Raw genomic sequence first — 26,552 nt, forward strand, 5'->3', positions numbered from 1 at the left:
TGACAGCGCTCTTTTGGGGATCGGTGCGTGTGGATTCGCACTTTTACTTGCTTTTTTGATTTTGTTTTGTGCCATCCCCCTCGCCACTTGTTTCGCATGAATCTCCTCGACCCTTACCTGAAGATGAGCGAAGAACAGGACAAGTGTCTCTCCGACGCGCCCAGTCCCAGCATGTCCGAGGACTCGGCCGGCTCGCCGTGCCCGTCCGGCTCCGGCTCGGGCTCGGACATGGAGAACCCCCGGCCGTCCGACATGCACCTCCTGCACGGCCCCGACTACAAGAAGGAGGGCGACGGGGAGAAGTTTCCCGTGTGCATCCGAGACGCCGTGTCGCAAGTGCTGAAGGGCTACGACTGGACTTTGGTGCCCATGCCGGTGCGCGTCAACGGCTCGAGCAAGAACAAGCCGCACGTCAAGAGACCCATGAACGCCTTCATGGTTTGGGCTCAGGCTGCGCGTCGGAAGCTGGCCGACCAATATCCTCACCTGCACAACGCCGAGCTCAGCAAAACTCTGGGAAAACTTTGGAGGTACGAAGACGCAGCGCTCTTTCTTTTTCTTGCTTTCTTTCTTTCTTGCTTTCTTTCTTTCTTGCATTCTTGCTTGCATTCTTTCTTGCATTCTTTCTTTCTTTCTTTCTTGCTTGCTTTCTTGCTTTCTTGCTTTCTCTCGTTCTTTCGTGCATGCTCAAAAATGATTTTTTGCAACGTTCCAACAGGCAGCGCACATGCTATTAGTGCGTTTCCATTGCATAATTCCAGTGCGTAAATGTGCACGCCGCCCTCCCCGGTTCCCCCCAGGCTGCTCAACGAGGCCGAGAAGCGGCCGTTCGTGGAGGAGGCCGAGCGCCTCAGGGTGCAGCACAAGAAGGACCACCCGGACTACAAGTACCAACCGAGGCGCAGGAAGTCGGTGAAGAACGGCCAGAGCGAGCCCGAGGACGGCGAGCACACGCACATCTCGCCCAACGCCATCTTCAAGGCTCTGCAGCAGGCCGACTCGCCCGCCTCCAGCATGGGCGAGATGCATTCCCCCGGAGAGCACTCAGGTAAATCACAAACGCGTTCCCGGCCAAAGCTGGATGCTTTTATACGTGCGGTGGGACGCAAAGGCGGAAGCTTTAACTCCCGGCACAGAATATCAGCGTGTAGAAGACTGCAGCCTTTTACATAGACAAACAAGACAAAAATGCTCTCCTGAAACAATGTCTGACAAATTGTCATTGCCATCAAAGCTGCAGGCAACATTTTAGTCTGTGTTTGTGCGCCAAAAATGGAGCTGCGCAGCACAGCTGATAAAGGACACGGAGATGTGGCAGGACACACGCGTGTTGAACCAGGACCCCGAAAAGGAGCGAGCTCTGCATGTCTCACTAATGCAAAATCACACTTTGAGTGTCATTTGTGGATCCTAAAAATGAACCAAGAAAACATAGCATAGTACAAGTAACAGTTGGTTGATACACTTTCATGTTGGAGGAAATGACAGTTTTGTACAAACCCCCCCAAAAAACGAAGTAAAAGCTAGCTCGCACTTTGGGACAATAATGCAAACTCACCATATGAATGTAGGATAAAAGGGGGGGGGGGGGGGGGGGAATCTGCAAAACATGGCAGAAATGGGACAAGGAAACTCAGAGAGAGCAAACTCAAACAGACACACCATTGAGTTGATTCATGTTGGAGTTACATTTCAATTTTTGCCCTCCCAAAAATAGTAGTTGTGCTTTGGGCCACCACTGAGTATCAACTGATGGAGTGGAAAGCACGGGCTTAGATGAAGCCTTGCAGATGCTCTAAATTGCTTGGATCATTTCTCTTAATCACGTTTTTGAACATTCCCCCCCCCCCCCAAAAAAAAACACTGCTCAAAAGAGCAGACAAGGGCAGTGGCAGGAAACGAAGACAAGGGATTTATACACATTCATGTTGGAGTTCAATGAAGATTTTCAATCACTGATGAAAACTCGCCACAGGAGCTCCTTTGATATTGCTGAAAACCAAAAGCACAAACAAAGTTCAGAATTGCCTGTATTGGTAGTCGAAACTGTGAATGTCCCCCAAAGTACGGTCCCAAAACGCTATTACATCATCTCAGACTTGCTTTATATCATCGCCCATAAAAGTAAATGGCTTACAGATGATTTCATTTCACTTTTCTACGGAAAAAGATGCACCCAAGACTCTCTGTAACGTCTGCTAACAACCCGGGCCAAACTTTGCTCCTCCCCAACCTACAAAGATTCTGATTTTAGTCTTTCGCCTGACGTGCATTGCTTTGCCATACTTCCTTGGCACCAATTACTACTTTCCTATTAGCCAGGGCTTCTTGTGGAGTCTTCGGGGCTTGCAGACAAGGAGCGAAAAAACAAAAACAAACAGAAAAAAACTCCGCCAATTGTTGAGTTTATCATCTTCCACGGCAGTGCTTCTCAAATGGGGGTACTTGAAGGCACTTCAGGCGGTACTTGAGATTTTCAAATAGGTATAAAAAGTAGCTGCAATGCAAAAGAAACAAGAGCTTGATCACAGCAGCTGCCTCTTTGCCACCAAGTAGGACAAAGATCCTCGGGAAAGCACAAGCCCAAGTGTCTCACTAAATGCAAAAAGGCTCAGCTCAGGGCAACAATGAAATGTTCAGTGTTGACATGCTGTCCCTCTTCTTTTGAATTATCCAATAGATATTTGTCAGACAAGGTTTTTCCAAATGAAGTTGAAGGTTTCTTTTGGAGAACAAATTCTCACCGTGATGGTGGAGGAGGACACTCTATTGAAAATTATTCTTGTGTGCACAAATCTTAATAATGAAGTTAGTTCTCTTTTTGGAGTTACATCTTTTCATTTCCAAACAGTTGGAGATATATGACTCCAAATGGAATTCCAAAGTTGGATAAATCAGACATCGATGGCATTGCACGCTGATTCAAGTCTTTTTGCTTTTTCATCCAAAACTGCTTCGCGCTCGTCAGGGGGTGCTGGAAAAAAAAAAAAAAAAATCACATCAATGAAAATAGGTTGAGAACCACTGTTCTATAGAACAAAATACTTGGGAAATCTTGGCAAATTTGGAAATGGTGAATTTGAAAAAGGTGAGCTTAGGCACCTATTTTAGAAAAGTCAATTAGCTTGCTTTGTGCCATCTAGCCAAAGAACATTTCATTGCTCTGCTTGTCACTGTACGTCACTGACAGAGAGAGTGAACAAACACTTCATTATTCGTAGTCAATCACAAGTCATTTTCGGACCAATTTAGTCTCATTGGGTAATAGCACAGTGGTTAACAATCGCTACTTTGCTTGATTGAAATCCACAGTCGCCGACATCAGACAGGTGATAGTCCAGAGTATGCGCTGTTGCAGATGAAAAAATATATATATATATATATAATAATAATAATAATAATAATAATAATAAAAGGGAAAAAAAACAAGCCGAAAGTCACGAAAGCAACATGAAGTCCAGCGTATCCCCATGTGAAGCTCAGCATCTTTTCCTTCCCAGCAGGTCAGTCGCAGGGCCCGCCCACGCCCCCGACCACCCCCAAGACGGACCTTCCCTCCGGCAAGTCGGACCTGAAGCGCGAGGGCCGTCCCGTTGCGGAGGGTCCTAGCCGCCAGCTCAACATCGACTTTGGCGCCGTCGACATCGGCGAGCTGAGCAGCGACGTCATCTCCAACATGGGCAGCTTCGACGTGGACGAGTTCGACCAGTACCTGCCGCCCCACAGCCAGGCCGCCGCCGCCCAGGGGGGCTACGCCGGGGGCTACGGTGTGGGCGGTTCCTCGGCGGCCTCCCAGGGGAGCAACGTCGGGGCCTGGATGTCCAAGCAGCAGCACTCTCTGACCACCCTGGGGGGCCCGGTGGCAGCGGAGCAGCCTCAGCAGCGAGCCGCTCAGATCAAGACAGAGCAGCTGAGCCCGAGTCACTACAGCGAGCAGCAGCAGCAGCAGCAGCAGCAGCGGCAGCAGCGGCAGCGGGGGGGCTCCCCCCAGCACGTGGCCTACGGCTCCTTCAGCCTGCAGCACTACAGCGCCTCCTCGTACCCGCCCATCGCCAGGGCCCATTACGACTATTCCGAGCACCAGGCGGGCGCCTACTACGCTCACTCGTCGACTTCGGGCCAAGGCTCCGGCCTCTACTCCACCTTCGGCTACATGAGCCCCAGCCAGAGGCCCATGTACACCCCCATCGCCGACACCGCCGGGGTGGCCTCGGTGCCGCCCGCCCACAGTCCGCAGCACTGGGAGCAGCAGCCCATTTACACCCAGCTGTCCCGGCCATGAGGACCGCCCGCCCTCCACGGCGCCCTTTAGAAACACCACATTGACTCTCTCTCTTGGGTGTTTTTTTTTTTTTTTTTTTTTTTTTTGCTTTCTTCCTCGTTGTATCTCTCTGGGGTCAAGTGATTGCGTAATGGAACATTCACCTGACTTTGGTGCAAGCAGGGTGCATTCTGGTCCCGCTCGGTGGCGGTGTGAATGGTTGTCCGTCTTTGTATGTTCCCTGCGCCCAGTCCAGTCTGTAGTCCGCCTAGGCGGGTTCTAGTTTCCTGCAACCCTGAAGAGGATAAGCGGTGTAGGATGTGGACGGACGGACGGACGGACGGACGGACGGACGGACGGACGGATCTCTCTGGACTGGCTCCCGACAGTGCCTTTTCGTAACGCTTGGAAACGTGATTATATTTTTCTAGATATAATACATAAATAAATCCTCCGTGAGGACATAGTGCTTTGAAATATTTTACAGTAGTATGTACTGTGTATGTGTTTTGCTCTTCAGCTAATCCGCACCATCCGTTGGAAATGTCTTAAAGGAGCAGGAAAGGAGTAACATTGGGAAAAAAAAACAACAACAAAAAACACCCTCAGTGGCCTTGTTTCTGTATTTTTGGGGGGGACGGGATGGTGTGATGACTGATTTTTTTTTTTTTTTTTTACTGTATATATATTTTTATTCCAGTGGAGGACTGAGTGCCGCATGCTCGGTCAGAGGCAGGGTTGTGGGGAGGGGATTTATTTATATTCCGAGCATTTTTTTTTTTTTTTTTTCACAGCTCCTCTGAGGTTTTTTTTCGAATTTTATGACGGACCGCAGTCTGACAGCCCGTCTTTGAGGGGCCACAGGTTGCGCTAAAAGCCCGTGCTTTTTCGAGGGGCCTTACTGCAAACCTAGCTTCCGTCTGCCTTGATACCGCTGGTGCCTGCGGAGCCCCGGCGGGAGGCTCCGTCCACTGGTATTCGCGCTTCCTGCTCTCAGCAGCCAGCAGGTCTGAGCCCCGGCACGCGCTTCTGTCCTCCTGAAAATGCCTTCTCTAACCTCTCGTAATTTATTCTTTAGCATTAATTTTATTGGAAAATTAACATTTAGTTTCTCGCAATTATTTTCAGAGTTCAGAGGCTGGTCGAGCAGAGTAGATTGCTGTCGTTTTGTTTTGTGGTACAGATGTGTTTATTTATCGGTTGTAAATGTTATCGTTTGATTCTCCGTGTGTACAGATGATTGAGGCAAACTGGAACTTTTCCCTTGTTTTCTCACTGTGTCGTTTGAGGCTATTTTGTGGGGGGAAAAAAATGTTGCTGGAATGGACACAATACTTTTTGTCTATTTGGAGGTTTGTGCTCCTCCTTTTATATTCTGTATCAGTAGTCCCGATTTGTGTCATCTCTTACCGCAGTCTCCTTGTAGGTAAACATGGTGTCATCTTAAGGAAAGCGTATCTTTTTTGTATCATATTGTTTGCAATAAAAACAAAACACTGTAAACTGCCATTGCACTGCCCTTCACTTGTCATTTCAATGACTTCTACTGAAATCTCCCAGAAGCTTGCATAACCCCGATTAAGGAATTCACACGACCACTAGTAAACAGTCGCTTCAAATTAATAGTTTGTTTTTGATAAGAATTGTTGAGTACATCTTAGATCGACTGCAGTTCTTTATAGCTCGATCTTTCCTATCTGCCGTTAGCCAATGAGCTAACAAGCTGCTGATAGGATAATAAGACTTTAATGGATAAAGTAGGTTCAGTTCATCTTTTCTCAGTTGGCTTTTTTCATCTAGTTTTTTACTTTGCCTTCATGTGCTTCTGTTTTCCCGAATTGGGCAACAAGTTGCTGAATGGATTTGGGGCCTCTCATCGGGACACCGCGTGCTTCCCGAACAAACAGCGGGAGTACACTCGATGAATGTTTCCAAAGGGGGATCGGAAACGAGACCAAATTTTTCTTTTCTTTTTTTCTCCAGACAGGCCTTTCCGTGGGCAATTTTCCCAGGACGACCCCATTATTATTCCGCGGAGACGTCTGCCCCCTCCGAGCCCAATGGGTGGTCTCTCTGAAGGCAAAAGGAAGAGGAAAAGAAAGGGTAAAAGGGTAAGAAAAAAAACTGTCGGATACACCCACAGAGAAACTGGAAAACAATCAAATAGAGCTGAAAGTAAAACAAGATCAAGAGTCAATTTCAATCAGTGGAGGCGGGCCTTTTTTCTACGTGGGGCCATTTCACGTGGTATAATGTCCGGTGAGGGCCATCAATTTGTTTAGGATCGCTCAGACGTTACGAACATTGGATGCCAAGACTTTGGCCTTTTTTCCCCCCGAACACTTCCTCTGAAGTTGTATCAGTTATAACAAGGGGTCGTAACTTGGGTAAACGGGCAGCACAAGTGTCACCTAATTCCGCTTTTCTCTTGTTGTCAACAATCTGTATCCAGACAACCGTGAAAAGCAAAGTTTGGTTATGACATGTCTTTTTTGTTTTGTTTTTAAAAAAGCTTTTCTACAAGTTGCGGCTTTTTCTTTCAAAGATATCGCAAGGTAACCCAGATGCGTTTCCATAATCCAAATTGCCACCCTTGGTATCCGTTACCAGAAACATGCAAGTTTGTTTTGGTTGCATTCACACGTTGTGTATTTGTGTGACACAATTCCTCTGTTTGAGACTCTTTAAATGGACCTTTGCGCTGAGTTACTTTTCCAAACGGCCCATAAAATTCCCCCTGAAACCAATGGCGGAGGAAGCCGTGCTAAATCACAGGCGCGTTTCCATGGAAGCTTCACCCTCGGCTTAAGAAGTGTGGCACATTTTCTTCAAGCCGCGCATTACTGACGGACGAATGGGAACTTAATTCATTTCCCAGTTGCAGACTGCATCCATTTACCAGGAGAGCCTAGTGGAGATGGTCCAGGATCCTAAGAACCTCAATCACCTTTCGCCCAGATCCCATTTCTGACACCAATTTACCACAAAAACAAAATGTGGGAAAATGATCTTTACGGAACTACCTTTTTTTTTTTTTTTTCTTTCTCCCTTGGTGTCGCAAAACTTTGCCCCCGCCGCCATTCATCTTGAGCTCGGCCCCACAGGGACGCCACCCGGCGCCAAGTCGCCGTGCCGGGGCCAAGCCCGGGCGCGCTCGCCTCCCCCTTCCCACCCACACCCGTCCGTCTTTGTGCGGCCATGTGTAAGAAACCTGGCACCGGCCCGAGGTCAGCGTCCCAAAATGATATTAGCATAATCCCATTAAGTGTGTCAGAGGCCTCGTGAGCCCCAGAGAAGCCTGTGAGAGGAAGGTCGGGGGAACCAGAAGAATGGATCAAACAAGAGAAAAGGTCTGACCTCAACTGTAATGTGACTTTTTTACCTCAAACAAGCACCAAAGTGCAAACGTGAGAGGCCTTGTTTTGATCGCCGATTATTGAACTTTGGTCCCAAAAAATCCAGAAGATACAGCAATTTCATTTGCAGGCAAAGGGATCATAGAGTAACTATAATTATTTTTCTGATGATGCTGATGACATTAACATTCAGCGATTGCGCAACTTTCACTGGACGATACGACACGAGATCAAAGTTATATCGAATGACGTTATAGTCATGCAAATGGATGGTGCAATTGTAGGTATACCTGTACAGTCGAGCCACTGACAACTAAAGGGGGCCAACTCCATTTGCGTTAGTCCTTTCCGAAATGAATGGAGAATTGGCCTACCTTTCTGATGAATACCGATCGAAATCAAGATGATGTCCACTATTTGGGGCGGTCCGGTATTGCGCTTAGCAATGTCCCTGTGCAAAACTGGGCCGAGGCCAATTTGCGAGATGGCCGCAGGCTTCACTCCCTGCAAAGAAAGACATGCCAGAGTGAATGTTATTTGTCATCCTGGACAGGCACTATCCTATTGAATATTTTAGCCAAGTTTTTTTTCATGCAAGACATACAACAAGATCTTTTGGCAAAAGGTTTCTATTCCCGAGTCACTGATAGCCTTGTGAAAGTGTGCATGCAAAATACAAAAAATGCTGACGATGACACAAACAAAATGAGCTTAGTGGCTAGGTTGTATTTTCTCAAAGATTTTCCATTGTAGTTGCTTGACCAGCAAATCATTTGAGTTTACAAACTCGCCGTGTTTGTCGGTCTTCTTCGTCTTGGTTGTCTCGCCACTTTTCTTGAAGCCGAAACCACAACCTGACTAAAAACCTTTTCCGCTGAGCAGGAAGTATCACATTCACGCTAATAACTGCAGCTGCCTTGTCAGTGTGTTTCCCGCGAGACAATCTAGCGTTATCATTATTGTCATTATTATTATTAGGAGGATTAGCCAAGCTAATGGTTGTCGGTATCTGTCTGCTTGCATTCTTGGCTTGTAATTAGCTTGCATGTTTGGCCTTTGGTACTGGATAACAGCGCGTCAAACAAAGAAGAGTGAGCAAAGCTAACAGTTCTCACATCAGAGAGGCGTGGCGCCCACCGGGAGAGTGTTTGTCTTTTTCGAGGCACATTAGTTAGCGTGGGTTCTCACAGCGACAGCGAGAAGGCCAAACTCGCAGGCAAGTGACAGGGCGGCAGGATGTCAAACATACCGGGGCCTCTGTTTGGTCATTCCATGCGCAGGACAGCCGGTGACACTTAATCCTTTGCTCAAATAAGTTAATACCTCAACTAACACGTACGGTACAAGTTCAGGGCCAAATGCAAATTCCACAGTGACAGACATGGTTCGACCAGGCAGTAAAACCAATTAATTACGCGCGCACACAGTGACTCACACTCACTCGCCACAGGAAAAAAGGACACATTTTTAACTCCAATCCGTCACCTTTGCTACTGTTCCTTGAGTCGATTCATTCTTAACTCAGTCAGACACAATTGGCGCAAGGTTAAGGCTGATGTTTTGATTGAAGATAAGAAGATAAGAATGCCTTTATTGATCCCACAGTGGGGAAATTTTCAAATTTCCGTTTGTTAGTTTGCAAAAACAAGCTGCGCTGCACATGACTTTTATAGGTAGGGCGACCGGACGTTCGCCTTTTCCCGGGCGCGTTCCGAGCAAACGTTCATTGAATGAGAAGTCCAAAATGTTGGATGACTAATGAACAATATGCGCCAGGCTGCCGTCGCGCCTTCCTACATGCTAATTGTCGTATGTGTTCATCGTGAGAGCAGCACCACAGATTTCACAAGTCTGTCAAAAAGGGAACATACCTCATCAAACTTGACAATGAATAGTCGCAATTATCCATCCATTCACTGTTCATTTCTGTTTCTGGCTTTGAGCGAGAGGCAGGGCACATACTGTAAAGACAAGCAAGCATTCACACGTCAGGACAACTTAGAGGCTTCCAACTTTTGGACTGTGGGAGGAAGCCGGAGTACGCTGAGAAAAGCGTGCTAACCACCGCTTTTAAGGCCAAACGTTGACTCGGAGCAACCAGTCTTATGGGTTGCCGTAGAAAGGCCGGCTTTCAAACAAAGCCTGGTATCTGAAGCATACGAACGGATTGCTCCGAGACAAAGTGCTCATATTCTCACGTGGGCCTTTGTTAGGACAGTAATTAGTCGCAGTTCATGCCAGGGGAGGGGGGAAATGGTGGGGTGTTGGGGGATGCTGGTTTGTTCTGCTATGTGCCCCTATTATTGTCTCTGCAGGCAGTCCCGTTCTGTTCCAACCACCTCTTGAAGCATCAGCAAATTTTGATCTGCACCCAATCAGCTGTGGGAAGCTTTTGTCTTTGCTTTTGATCATTTGCATGAGCCTTTGCACGTATCCCACAAGGCTTTGCAGCAGGAGCCGGGTGTGATTGAATTACATCAAAGGAAATGTCTTAAACGTGAAGATTTGGAAATTGTTCTCATTTTTGTGCCTGCGTGGTCACGAAGAATGTCCAAATGCTAGCTGTCCAGTCAGGCTTCCTGGTGGTGGCCGTTTTCATTTTCCATTTGTTTCTATGGGCAAAGAAAAGGACGCCCGCTGTTGAGAGACTTTCTAATCTCACCCAATGTGGAATGTGTGGCTTTGTAGATGGGACGGATTTCCACAAACGAGTGCAAAGGCAAAGCTGACAGATGGCATGTCCCGTCCTTTCCCTCGCTCATCCCTCAAGACACTTTCACTAACTCGCTGTGAAATTCCACAGAGTCAGGAATCAAGCATCGGGACGTATACTCCCAACTTCCCAAATGCGAGCCGTATCGTGAAAGGTTGCTTCCTGACCGGATTTTTGTTTTGGCTAAGCTTGGCCCGTTGCAGGTACGCTGCAAAGAACTCGGGAACAATTTCCCCCCCCCACCAATGTCGCCACGGTGATAAAGTCTGCCGGCATTAGTGCGGGATGAGCCCAAAGCCCTGGGAAAAATCCTGCCTTCTCCTGATTTATGAAGGCTGCGAAACGTTCCAAATTCTATCCCGGACGTGTCAACAAACATCGCAGCGCCGGTTCAGCTGGACCGCATCTCTTATGTGAAGACCCCAAGGTCCTGTTTGACACCTTGTTCAGGGGTCTCGGTCCTTCCGCCTGGCCTCGCTGCCCTTCGCTCTCGCGGCCCTTTGGAGCGTTTTTGGCACTGACCCCGAAGCTCCAAGCATCAGTCTCCCACCGCAACAATCTGGCGCCGTTTGGCCTCCACATTTTTCCTCCCTGAACCCATTTCAGGTTCTCATTTTGTTGCCAGACCGCGGTGTTGCAGGTTGTGTCTAATCTGCTAAAGTATTTGTCACTAAGCATGACAAAAGAGTGCAAGATTGAGAAATTAGACCCATTAGAAATACGAGAGCGATGAGAAGAAGAAGAAGAAGAAGAAGAAGAAACGGCAAAACATAGACACAATCCCATGAAATATGACATCTTAGGGGGAGCCATATTGTAGCAATCTCATCCTGTGGTCATTAATCGCATCCTGCTGTTTTGCAGCCCGCCTCAGCGTCATGTCAGACGCATTCCCCCAAGCTCGCTGGGCGTGCCGTACAAAAACCGTGGATCATCCCCATTTCAGACGGAGCAGTCATACTACTCTGAGAATGACTGATCTTGCAATGTAGGCAGGGTGAGGCCTCGTTAGTTCGTGAAAGGGAGAACAACTGGTAATCCCAGGTCCTCTGTTACGGGGGAAGCCAGGCCAACGCGGTGCCAGTCCCGAGCAGTAAATAGGGAAGGTTGTAGTCAGGAAGGACATTTGTTCCATGACAAATCATCTCCAAAACCTGTAACTGCAACCCCAAATAGGGCAAAAGCCGGGTGGAAGAACATCTCTATGGCTATGAAAGTCCACCGGATCAAAGTAATACCAGAAAAGAATTAACGATCCGGGCGAATGCTAATATTATGCGGCCCACTGCTACTGGCGATGGAGACACACAATTCTAGGGAGCGGTGCTAGCTTGATTGAGTCCTGAGGTTTGCCTTTTGAAACTTGGCCCCGGCCTTTCTCTGTGGAGTTTGCATGTCCTCGCTGTGCTTGCGTGGGATTTCTCCAGATACTGCGGCTTCCTCTCACGTTGCGAAAACATGTGCTTGCTTCATTGAAGACCCAAATTGCCCATAGTGAAGACCCAAATTGCACCTGAGTGGTTCTTTTTCTATATGTGCTGGCAACCTGTCCAGGCGACCAAGTCAGCTGGGATAGGCGCATGGCAACACATTTAGGCGAGCAATAGAATGACACTCACGGGCATCATATTTATCCTCTGTGAAAAACGGCTAATATTATTGCAGTTTACCTGAAGAGTCGCCTGAAGTAGTTCTCTCTTTGTCGTCCGTGTCTTCGCGAATGCGTTGCCATTGCAGAATGAACGAGGCTTGGGTCTCAAGGCACCACTGTGACTATAAAGCACATCTTAATGGGTCCAACAGCACCAGTATCTTCCTAAAAGCTGTTTTGGACTCAGCTCTTGTATTAGATTGGCCACACGTACCGCGCATAACAAAAGGAGAATGCATCCATCTAATGTATGTTGAAGTCATGTGCAGCCTGCAGATTGTCAATCCCCTCACCGCTCAGAGAATTCACTGACTTCTAGTACCGAACGCCGGACCCCCTGAAAGCTTCATTGCCGTTGAATACATCTCCTCTGTGTGACAGCCCCGCCATGTATGATCTTTTTCAGGATCTCTGAGCAGCAGGCTCGAAGCGGTCTTCTCGAGCCGTTATGATTGATGGGCCCGCCGACACGTTTTCCACGCCGCTTGTCAAGAGCGCTCTCAGGTTTCTGGCATCTGGCCGCCTATTTGTGCTTTTGCACGGACTGAAGTCGGAATATTTTTCAGCGATAATGCTGCGGTCAGTTTTTCTGCACCGTCTGAAAAGCAAAAGCGAGAGAGAGTGGAGGGTACAAGATCAGCGGGGAGCCCTTCTTCCTCTTCCTCAGTTGGGCCACCTTGGCACTTGTCACTCATCATGACAAATGACGGTGCTTGATGAAACACGGGGCTTACGTCATGGCTTCCCTAATGAGGCCGCTCACAGTGGGAGGGAGGAAGCGGAGGGACGAGGGGAGGAAGATGGCTAGCGTGAAGAGAAGTAAAGATAACGAGGAGGAAAAAGGGGGGCCCCCGCTGGCTCACTCTTTGGCCCATAAGTCGGGGTAAGTGTGGGGAGTTTTGATCAATTTTGTCGAGTTGGGCCGGGCACAAATGGCCTTTGCTGGGCTTCAGCTCAGGTGGCCTCACATGTGGAAAGTTATCGCACACTCATCCAACTATGTCCCTACGGATTGTGCTTAGTCAATTAGGTCCGACGAAGCCGTTGCAAACCCTTAGCCCAACCACTAACCCTAACCAACCCCTCTCCCTTCCCAAATCTTGCACTTTAAACCCAAATAAACCCAAACTGTAACCCTACATTGGTAGTTCTCTGCAATAATGGACGCTCAACCCTGTATCGTGCGCCCGCACGATACAATACAAAAGTCACTGGCCAAAAAACATGAAGGCCATGGAGAATTTCCGAGAGTGAGCCCCTACGAGTAGCGCTGCAAATTGACCTCGCATCCAATCAAGACACACTCATTGTATTCAAATGAGGTTGCCGGTTGTTAAGAAAGAAATGTAAGCCTTTGGAGATGCCTTGACACATCCTTTGCCCCTGCAGCAGGAATTCTGTGCCGGTGTGTGGTAGGATTGATGGATTGGGCATACTCAGCTGGACATCCAGCAGCCTGCCCCCCTCCACCCCCCCCCCCCCCCATCCATCACAATCCAGACTGAAGGAGAATGGACCTCCAGATGGACAGCACACCAGCAGACATCTGGAGCACCTGGAAGGACTCGGAAAATGTCACACACTGCCGCCTCAGGTATCGCCCTCGGCTCCTTATGCTGCTATGTCTCTCGCACACACTCGAAATACAGGTACTTCTCGACTATACTTCATTCGACTTTTCGGGTAACTGTACTTTACTTGCGGGTGTGTGTGTTTTTCTGATGCCTTTTCATTTTTGCTCCCTACATTGCACATATCTGTACTTTTGACTTTGTCAAAACGGGCGATAGCGGATGCGGAAGTTGAGTGCAGATGCTCATTTGCAATGCCGGCCGAACAGCAGAAAGCGGCGTCAAAAGACAACAAAAACTGAGACAGTGTGTCGTAGTTCCATTGTTTCATGATCCATTGCATCATAGCGCACAGCGAAGAAAAGCTTTAAACGGGCCACAAAGGCATCTCATCGTACACTACGCGTCACTTAACTTATGAACGATGATTCTGAGGGCGAATCGGGTGAATTCTATTATTCGCTGTGAAGCGTGACACTCGTTTGGGGCAGAAAATTGAAAAGATTCACCAACAGTTGTACGGACTTTGGGAAGGAAGAGGTTAATGAAAGTGCTGGAACGGAGCGTGCAGGTGGTGGTATGCATGGTGAGTAGAGAGCAAAAGACGGGGCGGGCTCTTGCCAATGAGGGATTCATCCCGAACCATGGACCGCTGAATTTGTCTGCGTGACGGAAGAGAGGGCCAATTCACCCGGGAGTCCAGACTTGGATTGATTCAGCTCGATTGCAATCTTGGGGACTTGGGAGACAGAAACAGGAGGCACAGCAGTGACATGGGGGAATGTGATCCGGGAAGAATTTCCGACAGCGACGCTCCGATTTTTTGATCGCCCGTCTTTGGCCAAAGTAGCAAAGTTGAGTCGGTGCTTTCACTTTTCCACCCGTGGCTATCAGCACAGCTCGGCGGCCGCTGCGATGAGCGAGCGGCCCGCTCGTGTCCAGTGAGCGCCTAGGCGTAACTCGGGGATTTCATTGCGGTGCGAGGACTAATTGTACTGTACGGCCAGGGCAGCTGCTAATGAGTTAATTCCAGAGCGCTCATCCATAAGGAGAAGAAACACGTCCTCGTCGGCGCTAATTACGCCGGCGCTCATTAACCTTGGGGCTTCGGCGCACAGCAGAGCTGAATGCGCTCGGCTCAGATGAGAACGCTTTTTAACCGTGGAGGGGCAGACGTTCTGAGGAACGGGGTTCTTTATGTCAAATATACTTGGACTGGTTTTGTTTCTTTGTTTGTTTATTATTATTTCATGTGGCTTTATTGCAGCACGTTTGTTTGTCATTCATTCGTTAGCCCGTTTATTTATTTCATTAGGGTAGTACAGTGTGTGCGGTACATGTCACTGGACATATTTGCAATTTTAATCCCTCAATATTTTAAAATGGGGATTCAATCCAAATGTTAGTGTGAATGTATTTATTTGTGTCTCTTTTTTTTGGGTTTCTTTTTTTTAATTATCACCAAGTTATCTAATTGTGTTTGAATGCAACACATTTTATTGAAATACTGTATTATCATACTGTTATTTTTAGACATTTTAAACAAAAATGCGTTTTCTTTAAACATAGGTAATTATAGCTTAATGACCATGTGGTCTATTTATTCATTTATTCAAAAATCTTTCTTGTACTGTGTGTTTATTGCAACCCATTTTATTCATTTATTCCAAAGGATTAGGGTTAGTACTACTACTACTAATCATCATCATGATCATCATCATTTTTCAATGTCAAATGTATGAATTGTGGTCAAAAGCAAAACATATTTATTTATCTATGTATGTCATTTCGAAACAAAACATGACTTTAAGCGTTTAAGCGCCAAAGTAGTAGACTTGCACCAAGCAGCATTTACAGTATGCCTTTTTCGCTAACTATTTTCAAGCCACAACCTTTTGAAAGTGTGATGACAAAACTGAATATTTTGTTAAAAAAAAAAAAAACTCTGCTGCTTAACAGGTGAAATATACCTTTAATTATGGCTTAATGCCAATCTGATCATTTATTAATCAACATATTGATAAAATGTATTTTTTCCAATTGCTGTTAAAGTGCATAATGGGTGACTTCGGAAAGTTCTACTTGGCAGTCATTCTGTGTGGAAAGCACTTGGAAAGGTAACGTTTATAAAAAAAAAATGCAAGAACGCAACACGTTTTTGTTTTGGGGGTTGGGTGGGTGTTCGGGGTGTCACAGGCTACTTGCCCAGCGCCGGTGCTGGCAAGCCACAGTCCACGTCTGTATGTCAGCAGGAGGGGCTGACAGCGTGAGCATTTATTAGTCCTAAATTGAAGCTAAGCAACCGTTTTCAAAGCCAAGTTGGGGAGGCCTGCATGTCTCCGCTTGCCAGGTTGCGAACCATGTTGACAGATCTGAATGTCGTTTCTGGGAGGGGCCATTTGCTCGGCGGGGGGAGAAAGGAGTCAGAGGAAATCTTGGGGGGAGTGGCTGGGGGCTATATGTAATCCCGTGACCCCTCTATGACAGGCATCACGCTGCTCTCTAGGCGCTGATGCCTTCCATATGGAGCCGGGAATGGTCAGCGCGTGTTTACACGAGCCGATCCCCGCAATGTGGTCCGGGACTCGCTGTGCTTCTCTGCAGCCAGCCGGATGAAAGATGCTTGAGCAATCAAGACACCCCTCCGCCCTTCGCCCCCCCCCTCTCGCTGAAGAGCCATTAACCCGGCATGCACAGTGGCACCAAGCAGCGCTGCGACATTCCAAAAAGGTCCACAGGCCATCTGTGCGCAAACACTGAAGAACCGCACATGATTTTTGACGGCGAGATAGAGATGACATCATTATTGGAGGCAATGAAAGTCCAGGGCCAAGTCAACCCATTTCACCCGGCAGCTTCTGAAAAGGTCCTGTGGAATGTGCATCCGAAAAGGAGTTGAATAGCAAGGACATTTCGAGGCGTCGGGACGTTGAACCCTTGAAGTCCTCATGTCGGTTCTTCGATTCCAATCCATCCCGCTGACCATTTAAGGCTCGCGGTTGAGCTGGAGCTTATCCTCGCTGACTTTGGGACGAGAGGCGAGGTGCACCCTGGACGGGTGGCCAGTCGAATGTGGGACGAAGCTGCAGTACCCATAGAAAACCCACGCAAGGACTGACGCCACTCAGGAAAATTGGAACCGGGCTTCAAAGCAAATAACTGAGAGGCTAACCCCTCTCCACCCTGATGCCACTGTCAAACAATTTGGCCTATTAATCATACCGGAAACCCACCCGAAACGCAGAAGAACTGTCCATCCCTCCATTTTGCGACTCTTATCCTGAAGTTGCACTTTGGTGATGAGCGGGGCACACCGAAGACTGGACTGGTGATTGACTGGCAGTCAATCTCAAGGCTCAATCGTTTGCCTTTTGGAGGTGGAATTGATTCTGGAGGCAGTCCATTTCCCAATATCCAACTTGGGCCCCGGCAAGGACTTGACCTATCCCCGACTAAAGAGCATACTCTCCCGCGGTCGCCTCCTACTTCTTCTGCTGTCGGATGTCGGATCTGGAACCCCGTGCCTTCGATAGCCTCCCCTACAGCGGGCCTCCCCAGCCTTGTCTCACATCGGCGCCCCACTAAAACGCTGACAACTGGTGACAAACAACCTGTGCGCCCGTTGCCCCGAGAGACGGACGGTGGCAGGGAGCGAGGAAGGGGCTGAGGGCTCGGGGGGCTTTGGCAATGAGAGATCATGATACTTTACATGATACTTTGACTCCTTATTGGTGATAAACAAAAACAAAATACATCTCTGAATCTTTTATGTTTTCGAGAACAGGTGAGAGAATACATTTCATGAAAAATCGTTGTCAATTCAAGTCAAATTATCGGCCAAAAGGCAAAGCCATTGAAATATGTGCCAATCTTTGAAATGAGGTTCATTTAGCAACCTTGTTGAATTCCCGTTCCAACGAGACCTGTTTGGTGAGGATTGAGCCAGTGGTTCCTGAGCTAGAAGGGTTCAAAGGAAGGCGGCCACGCCCCTTTTCCTCAACTCAAGTCAAGTCAGCTGTATGACGGACGACTTCAGTTTCGGTCGGGCTTGACATAATGACGGCGCCCCCACTTTTCTGCAAGTGCACAATGTTGTGTACATGCAAACGGCAAAATGGACAATGACAGAGTGGACATTTTTTGATGAAATATGAATGAATCACTGCTTTATGTGTGTCGGCTTGGCACGTATCACAGTAAATGTGTACAGCGATATCGGAATGAATCGCTAATCTAAATCAGTCTTCTCAGCAACGGGTTCAATGCGGTCTCATGCCAGCATGAGGCAAAAGAACGCTGGTCACCAAGTTGCGTTCTGTCCGTGTCGAGTTGGCATTATTGCCAGCCAAACGCAAAAGGCCCTCTTCCCGCACCTGATGGCAGCAAGATTCCAGACCAGCCTGCCGCCTTGACGCGACAGGAGGATTGTTGCCCCGGCCTCACCGGGCAATTCGACGGCATGTGCACGCATACGTGCCTCCCTATCAGCCACTTGACAACATCGTGTGTGTCAAACGCCAAGTTTCGGACATGAAGCGTGAGCAAATATGCAATGCATACTTTTGCCAGCGCGTCTATCTTGCATGCGTGTTTCTACCTCGTACACGCTTGCGGGAGGGGGGCGAAGTGTGTTTTGTGCGAAAGGGATGGCAAACAGGGGAGGAAGGGGATCGGGGCGCAATCAGCTGTGTGCAAGTTTGCCATCTTTGAGGGTGGGGGCTGGCGAGCGCCCGTCGTCCCCGCGTGTGGGAACCCCGCGCTCCTCACTTCTCATACATTGTTCTACTGCTCCTCCAAACCGTTAACGCCACAAAAGATGCTCGGCCTATTGTGGCCCGGGACGGCTCGGGGGGAGGGGGTTGCAAGAGGGGGCGGAGGCAACGGGAGCGGAGTGGAGGGCAGGGAGACCGGTGCCCCCGAAGGATGTTCTGTGCGGCGCAAATGGACAAACAAGCCACAGGCAAATTGGACGTGATCGGACCCGTCCGCCCGATAAGGGAGGGTGTCACACGGACTCCGTTTGCGCTCTGCTATGATCGGAATACTTCCAAAATCAAAACAACTCAAAGGAAAATTCCGGAAAAAGTCAAGAAAAAAAAATCCCTTTTGTAAGTGAAATGAAACCGAGAGTGCTTGAGAAAAAGATAACGAGACTGCATTTTGCATTTGGCTTTCGGATTGATTGTGCTCTACCAATTCTGCCTAGCAACGCCTTCTATTGATTAAAGTGGATGAAAACAATCGGAGCCCTTCCTGTTGAGTTTTTTTCCATCGCTCCAACAGAATCCTGATTTGCGTCGGCGTGCGTGTGTGTGGGGAGGGTGGGGGGTGCGTGTGTATGCGTTGGGGTGTGTGTGTGTGTGTGTGGGGGTGGGGGTGGGTGTGGGGGTGTGGGGGTGGGGGTGTGTGTGTGCGTGTGGGGGTGCGTGCGTTGGGGTGTGCGTGCGTGCGTGCGTGCGTGCGTGCGTGCGTGCGTGCGTGCGTGCGTGCGTGCGTGCGTGCGTGCGTGCGTGCGTGCGTGCGTGCGTGCGGCCTCGTCTGTAGCCTACAGCTACTGTAAGTTTTTTTTTTCTCCCTTTCTAAATCTATCAGACAAACCTTTCTCAACGACAACCCTCCTGATTGGGAGGTGCCTGATGCTTGAAAGCCTCAAAAAGATGCAGCGACCCTCTCCTCTAGTCCGACGGCTAATCTGCGAAGCTGCGAAGTAGGCTTGAGGTGGCGTTACATTTTCATAGCATGCCGGATGACAAACGAGCCACTAATGCTGAGGGCCCCTGGGGACCATTGTGATGGAAATGCTGATTAATTCTTCAATTAAAACATTGCAGAGGGCCAAAAAAGGAGCAAAGGGGGAGGAGCTGTCTGTAGCCCTCTCCCCTCCCGAAATGAGATTCTCACGTCTGTCCCAGACTGGAGATCTGGGGCTCTGGGGGATTTGTCCAGCGGGCTTGGAGGGATTGAGGCTGATCCAGTGAATGTGTTACGCAGGTACTTTGGACTCCACTGGAACGCTTGATTCCATCTGTCAGAAATAAGACACAACCACAACTACATGCCGCACTGCTCATGAAGTTCAAGCTCGGTTTTTGCTCGGGCAACCACTTCCTGCAAGTCTGACTAAAACGGAGTTGTACGAAAACCAAAGCAATATTTGCCGTAGGAAATGATGGAAATCCAAAGGATCTGTTCCAGACACCCGGAAATATGAATCCAAAATACATTTCCTCGACACAAACGGTCGTTTGACACACACAAAACATTGTGAAATAAATATCCCGACTCATGAAATGGATAAATCCTCTCAACTCAAGGCAATAAGCCGCCCGGTCTCTGACAAGTTGGGGCAACATCGGCATAACAACCTGTCAAAACTCAGGTCTTCAAATTAAAAGTAGGTCATGATAACAAGAGTTCCCCACAATGTATTTGGCCCCACAGCCACTTATTCAACAATTTGGGGCTGCTTTATTTAGGGCAAATGCTAGATAAAGTGGCTGAACAAAGTGTGATGAAACTGTGTTATTGTACTGCATGCTTTTGTTTTGATGGGTATGCCCTTGGACAGGATGTCACACAGATGTTGCCCTAACTTGCCATCTGTTCAAACCTTTTCACACAACGTGCAAAAGACTTTGGATGAACCATGCTTCGGATGGTCACTCCGGGAAACGAACGGCCAAGTCACAAAACGAAATTTCCGTGGAAAAATTTGGCAAAAACCAAATCCACGAAAAGCAGGAAATACAAAAACCACCGGTCCGCTGTACCTGGGGGAAAAAATACCAAACAACAACAAACTAGCACACGACGGCTAAAAGTCTCATCCGTGACCGTGGGCTGAGAATTAACGCTGCTTCCGATTTTCCTGTCCCCTTCCCTTGAGACGATACACGCGCACACACGCACACGCCCCCACACGCACACACGCACACGCGCACACACGCACACACGCGCACGCACACACGCACACACCCCCACACGCACACACGCACACACACACACGCACACACACGCACGCATTAAAAAAGGAAGGCTGGAAAAACATTGACAAGACCCTCAGGATCTGTTTTGTTTGTCCTCGCCATGCTTGTGGGATTCGTGGCACCGCTGTGTGCGATCCCCGTGCGGCTGCGGACCAGATGTGCTCAGGACATCGCAAGTCCTCCGAGTGCGCACAGTAGCCCTGTCGAGCCTCCCCCTGGGCCGTAGATGGAGCCATCCGGGCCCAGTGGCATGCGCGCACGCTGGCCTTTACGCTTTAAGGCCGCTCGACAAGGCGACTTGTCAAATAAGCGCAACTAGGCAGCATTGCTTGTCAGAATGTGCACATTCTTTTCCCAAATGGAATTGCAGCTGCGTATTGCATCGATGAAACCCACAGATACATGTAGATGTATCCCCTTTCCCCCGAACAAAAAAGAAACAAAGAGCAAAAGGCGCAAGTGTTGCTTGGCAGATTTTGTGGAAGCATCTAACCGATCATTTGCAAATGAATGCGCCACACAAATTCACAACAAGTCCAGTTGTTGTTGTTGTTGAAACATTTCCACAAAGTCGCACAATTGTGACCACCGTCCAGTGCTGATCGTAGCGTTGCTCGGATGAATTTGTGCATGATTTCTACCTCAAAGCACAGTAAAAATAATCACATGTTGTCAGTTGAATCACTGCTGTCATTACAAACGTCATGGCCATCAGTCTGCTTTTTGAATTCAAGTGCTGAACGCCGATGTTTTGGCTCTGGCAGGCCACCGCTGAACAAGGCGGGCGGCGATGCTTTGCAGAATTAGTGGAGCAAAATCATTTGCGTCCTGAAAGCCAATCCAAAAAACATGCCGTCAGTCATTTTCCAAAGGAATTACCCCGCTGTACGAGACATCACAAACACGCAGACGTATTCGTTGAAACGCCCGCATGCGGTGAACTATGCGTCACTGCGCCTTGTTTGCGATTATTCCTGACGCCAAAATCTTTATGAAAGAAAGATGTACATGTTAGATTCCCAATGAAATCGCTGCTCTCTTTTAAGTCAAATACACACCGTAAATGATTCAGCTTTTGGAAGTAAAGCACTGAACGGCAATGTTTTGTCCCTTTGGGGCCACTGTACACAGCTGAACCCAACAAGGCGGTGTTGCTATGAAGAATTTGTGCCCCGGAGTCCACAATATCCAAAAAAGACAGATAGACAGATATTCATAAACTGTGGCAATCATGGTTATGTTGAATTCCGCTCATGGTCAGGCAGAAGTAGCATCCAAGGCAATGCCACGGGTGATAAAGAGAAAAGGTGATGGATGCAGAGCAGGAGGAAGATGAGGGCATAGCGACCCCGAGGACTTTTTTCTTTTCTTTTTATTTTTTTGAAGTTGCCCTCCCTCCCTCCCGTTCCTCTCCATCTTTTTTGGGCGAGCTGCGCTGCTCTCCAGGACGGCCGAGTGTTGCCCCCCTGCAGCTTAAGCCTCTGTCTCTTTTTGTCCCCCAGCACAACAGCCTGTGGCATTCCATGGCAGCAAATCTGCCTGTGCTGTCACATGGGAGAGATTAGCCAAACTAAGACCTCAATAGAATGCTCACTTTACTCGCCGCCGCGCCCCAAAACACCCTCGCGCACCCAATTTAACCGTTCCCTGTCTAGACAGAAATGCAAAGCGATTATTATTGCCGATATTAAGACTTAGATGCCATGCTCCTTTTGGGCGGGAGCGGGGGGGGCATTGTCACATTCCCGCTGGTGCACATGCGCTGCCCCAGCAATGAGCCTCATTTCCCACTGACACTTCCTGGTTGGGCGTGTCCAGGCGACCCTGCAAAGTGGACCACAGTCAATGCGGGGTATACTTTCCAGAACCGCGTGCGGCAGACCATATTGAAAGGGAAAAAAAAAACATCACCTTTTTGGATCGTTTCCTTCCCTCCCACGCATTTCAAACCAACCCGGACTTCTTCAAAGACACCTTTTCAACACCAGTTCCGACATTAGCGGCGGGCGGCCTCGCGACTGCGTTTGCTGACACTGTCCCAGCTGGGCCACCTGTACAATGTTCATAAGTTAATTGGGGTGAAATCAACAGGTTCTTCTTTTTTCATCTCGAATATTCCATCCATCCATCCCTTATCGATACCGCTCATCCTCACAAGGGTCGCGGGGCGTGCTGGAGCCTATCCCGGCTGCCTTCGGGCGGTAGGCGGGGGACACCCTGAATTGGTTGCCAGCCAATCTCTAATATTCTACATGTTGAATTTCATCCTTTGCCCAATCACCGGTGTTCTTTCTACGCCCGTTATGGCGCTTCACCATCTCGTCCACAGGCAGGCCAACACGTACGGCCTATTTACGATTTTCGTTAAACTGGCGGGGCCAGCGCCGGTTCTGTTAGGACCCGCACCCGAGGTGGCAAATCCAGGTTCAGAAGGTCAAAACCCTGCCACAGTTTGGCTTTAGCCACAGGTGCTTCCCCCCGGGTGCTCGTTTGCATGCCGGTTGAGTAGACACAAACTGTAGTTGGGCCGAGCTAGGTGAGCGGCGGTACGGCGGGGGAACACGGAGTCACGTCTTTTTTCACGATCATCAGGAGCACGTGGTTCTTTGCGGCCCGGGGCTCCTCCGGTCCAGCACACACAAACAACGATGGTGATGTGTAGATGTTCCAGGAACCCAACGGGGACCTCGGATGAACCGTCGGCAGCAAGGACGTTGCGATGAGGTCAGATGTGTCGAGCGAGACATCCGAGTGCATTTACGCGCAAAGACGCATGCGGTTGATGTTTGTAGCGTGTCTGACTAGCAAATATTCGCCCCCAGCCTACTGGCTCCAGCCTTGATTTGCATATGTATTCCTTCCCAAATGACAAGCATTAGGTGTTTAAGGTTGATTGCCTACTCGTGCATACAGATGGTGACGGAGGGCGACCGCAATGAGGCCTGTAAAACTGCCTTTTCCCCTTAATACAAAGTTTTGCAACCAGAAGCTGGTGGCTAGACTTGTTCGAATATACAATGATAGCTCCGTGGAAGGAGAGGGCGCCTGCAAAGCCTTGTCAAAGTAACCCAAATACTGCAGCGCGGTGCAGGGCCACTCTGGCTTTGTATACCGTCGTCATCATCAGCAGGGATTACTGGAAAAATCAACAATTGTATTCCTGTCGGTGGGTCTGGTCTGGGACTGTTGGTCTCCAGGTGAGCGTGGAGGCCGACCCACAGTTTCTAATGCAACGGCGGCATTCTGGACGTAAATGGTCGCAATGGTTGTTGCACTTTGAATCGAGCGAGAAGAGAAAGAAACAGTGTACAGGTGCCGACTATGAAGGGCTTACAGGTTTTTGACCGCTTCGTGCGGCGGAATTTATGTTCATAGATGCAATATGTTTTACGGAGATTTTAATTCTTGGAAAGTGACAAATAAACGACGTATTTTAGCAAATGACGGTCGGACCCTCTATTGACGGGCACAATCGGATGCCAAGCAAACCAGCCGCCAGCGCGTCAGACCAACCCAAACCGGCAACACTTGACTAGCCCAGTATGAGACTGGCTATTCTACTACCTATCAGGTTTAAAGAATACAGCGAGCACAACGTTTGCATTGAATGTGATGATTCTCAAAAACGGTTTGCCCGCCTGACAAAAACGTACGTTACACGTATCGTTTTCTGTCCTATCTCGCCTCGTGCTTTGGAGGACAGGATTCCTTTTTTCCCCCTCGCCGTGCAGCGACGTCAGCGTTTGGCCCAGGGAGAACACCCACGGATGCTTCCTGGCACCGTAATTCCTGACAACCCTTCCCACTTTTCCAAGCAATCTCGCCACTTGCGAGCCTCACATCGTCCTTTCCGGCGGCGGCGTGCGCTAATATTAGCCCGTAAAAAGCCATTGATTGTCGAAGGGGAAAAGCACAAAGAACAATCCCGTTGGCATTTTCCAGCTGTCCCATGTGGTAGCCCTTTTGGCTAATAGCTCCCACAATTAGTATTCATGAAGCGGGCTCCTTTTTCTTTTTTTTCCCCCTCCTGGCTTGTTTGCTTGCTGCTGTGTTCTCACCATAAATTTGGGGTCTCCCAGAACAGTGAAAGGTTAAAGGAGCCCTTGTTTTTTCAGCCCTGCTTATGTGCACGCATTCACCTAATCTGTGTAGGGACGTCTCAGTGAAGTCTGCTCATGCCGTATTTCGAGCGTTTGTCGAGATGTTTTTGCTCCACACGCAAAAACGCTGAGGGAGTGCCGTGGCTGTTGCTCCATTTCTGTCTACCTCTCGCATCTCTTTCTTCAGATAGACTTGCCGTATGATGATGCTGAAGCGGGGTATGCATCGATATGCTTTATAGTCGTTCGGTATACTTCTTTTTCTATTTGCCGCTGTTCACGTTTCACTTAGTGAGAGGTGGCTACCCGAACATTTTCGTCTCTTTTCCGGTGTCTATCGTATATATAGTGTTCTATGTTCATTTAATGATTCCACTTGTTGTATTATGGCCTTTTTATTGTATTGTATGTAAAGTGCTGTGTTACAGCTCTAGCGCTATGTGAATAAAATGGTATTGTATTGTATTGTACATACTGACAGATCAGTTTATTCGTCAAAAGGAATTCGAGTTCTGACAACTTTCACCAGCTTTAGTGCATCCATTGCACATTGTTTTTTTTTTTGTTTGTTTTTTTGGAATGTGCCCAAGCCCAAGTGCGGAACACCTCACAAGCGCGAACGTCCGCCCACGGAGAGTCCAGCTGCGCTAATCGAGGCAAAACGTCATTGCAGACTGGCCGCAGAAGACGAGCACTTCCGTTTTGGCGGACGTGAAGCTCTTTGATGATGAGAGCGATACCCAACATGTGACTGGAAACGAGTCAACGACGAGCACATCTGTTGCCTTTGGCCATGATGCAACAACTGAAATGAAGAAAAGGGGTGAGCGGGAAATGCCAGGAAACAAGAGATGAAATGAATCGATTCGCACCGCAAGTGTTGGCCACTTGTCGTCGTTGATCCATTCATCTATTCTTCAACTGCATTTGCTTCCGTCGGTCTATATGGGGTGATAGGACAACATGCGTGAAAAGATCAAAGAGGACTGCTCTCGAGAAACGAGGCGGACTGCAGAGGCCTCGAGTAGCTACGTTTCTGCTGCTATTTTTGTCAGCAACAAAGTTGAAATGTGCTCAACTCTCAAACGGCCGCGTGCAAAGACGTTGGGTCTCGTTTGTCGCATGCTTGCGTAACAGTCCCAAAGACGCCGGTGTTTGTTTCGCGACGGTCCTCGATCGATGCGAACAATAGCACCTGTGAACGCAGCCAATTGCAGTTAGAGTTGAAATGGGAAAAAGGGAGGCGTCCGTTTGAGGAAGCCATTGATTTCTGTTGATTTGTCTCAAGTGGATGACGTAGCGGGCGACTAATGGCTGCAATTGGGTTCAATTGACTCCGAGTCAGCGGTTATCTGTTTACTAGCTGAAGCCACATCAGCGCTCTGGCAGAATCCCACCCCGTTGGCCGGGTGGAGGTCTCTATTCAACAATGCGGCTCTTGTAGTCTTGATGCCTTTACGGGCAAAGGCGTTGTACCCACCTATCGTATCCGTGTGCCGTTTTCAGCAATTGTGCCTTCAAAGTCTTCAAACGACTTCAAGCTGTCGCAATAGCGGGGCCAAGGAACTTTCCGGCATCATTTTCTCGAGCGCGCCACATGCAAGCTGCGGTGCCAGGTATCGGCTTCCACTTTGCGCCTCCCCTCCGATGTGACACAATGCTTGGAAGCGCTACTTGGACTCTCGTCTTTTCCTTTCTTTACGGCCCCTGAGCTGAGTGTGAGGACAAAGCTCAACATGCTCGGCCACTGCGAGGGGATCAGGACCAGGATGAGATGACGTGAATACGCCTACGGTCAAGTTTGGGGTTGCTTTTGCACAACTCTCACTTCAAGAGTCCTAACTGGCAAGCAAGCGGGAGAAACTACTTTGAAAACAACTTGAATGACCAAGCACCTTTGGAAAAGCACCCCCT

General features: G+C 48.7%; 1 protein-coding gene and 1 long non-coding RNA gene across 3 annotated transcripts in view; one reads left to right on the plus strand and one right to left on the minus strand.

The window, feature by feature from the left end:
* Positions 1 to 5,768, plus strand: part of LOC147133879 (transcription factor Sox-9-B-like) — a 5,924-nt gene extending 156 nt beyond the window's left edge. Inside the window, exons 1-3 of one of the 2 annotated variants that reach the window (XM_086054844.1) lie at positions 1 to 530; positions 801 to 1,048; positions 3,501 to 5,768. The exon at positions 1 to 530 is cut by the window's left edge and continues 156 nt beyond it. In XM_086054844.1, coding sequence (XP_085910970.1) covers positions 97 to 530; positions 801 to 1,048; positions 3,501 to 4,282 — 1,464 coding nt within the window. In that variant the 5' untranslated portion in view covers positions 1 to 96 and the 3' untranslated portion in view covers positions 4,283 to 5,768. The remainder of the gene's footprint in view (positions 531 to 800; positions 1,049 to 3,500) is intronic. The other variant, XM_086054845.1, reaches the window with a different exon arrangement.
* On the minus strand, positions 5,111 to 13,421 carry LOC147133880 (uncharacterized). Its single transcript, XR_015090022.1, has 3 exons — positions 9,489 to 13,421; positions 7,992 to 8,121; positions 5,111 to 6,334 (listed from the first exon to the last, which is right to left on the minus strand). It is a non-coding gene; the product is annotated as an uncharacterized LOC147133880 (long non-coding RNA).
* Between the last annotated feature and the right edge of the window lie 13,131 nt (positions 13,422 to 26,552).

Source organism: Filicampus tigris, chromosome 16 (genome assembly GCF_054856515.1).
Source record: "Filicampus tigris isolate MCC_2025a chromosome 16, RoL_Ftig_1.0, whole genome shotgun sequence".
Taxonomy (NCBI): Eukaryota; Metazoa; Chordata; class Actinopteri; order Syngnathiformes; family Syngnathidae; genus Filicampus; species Filicampus tigris.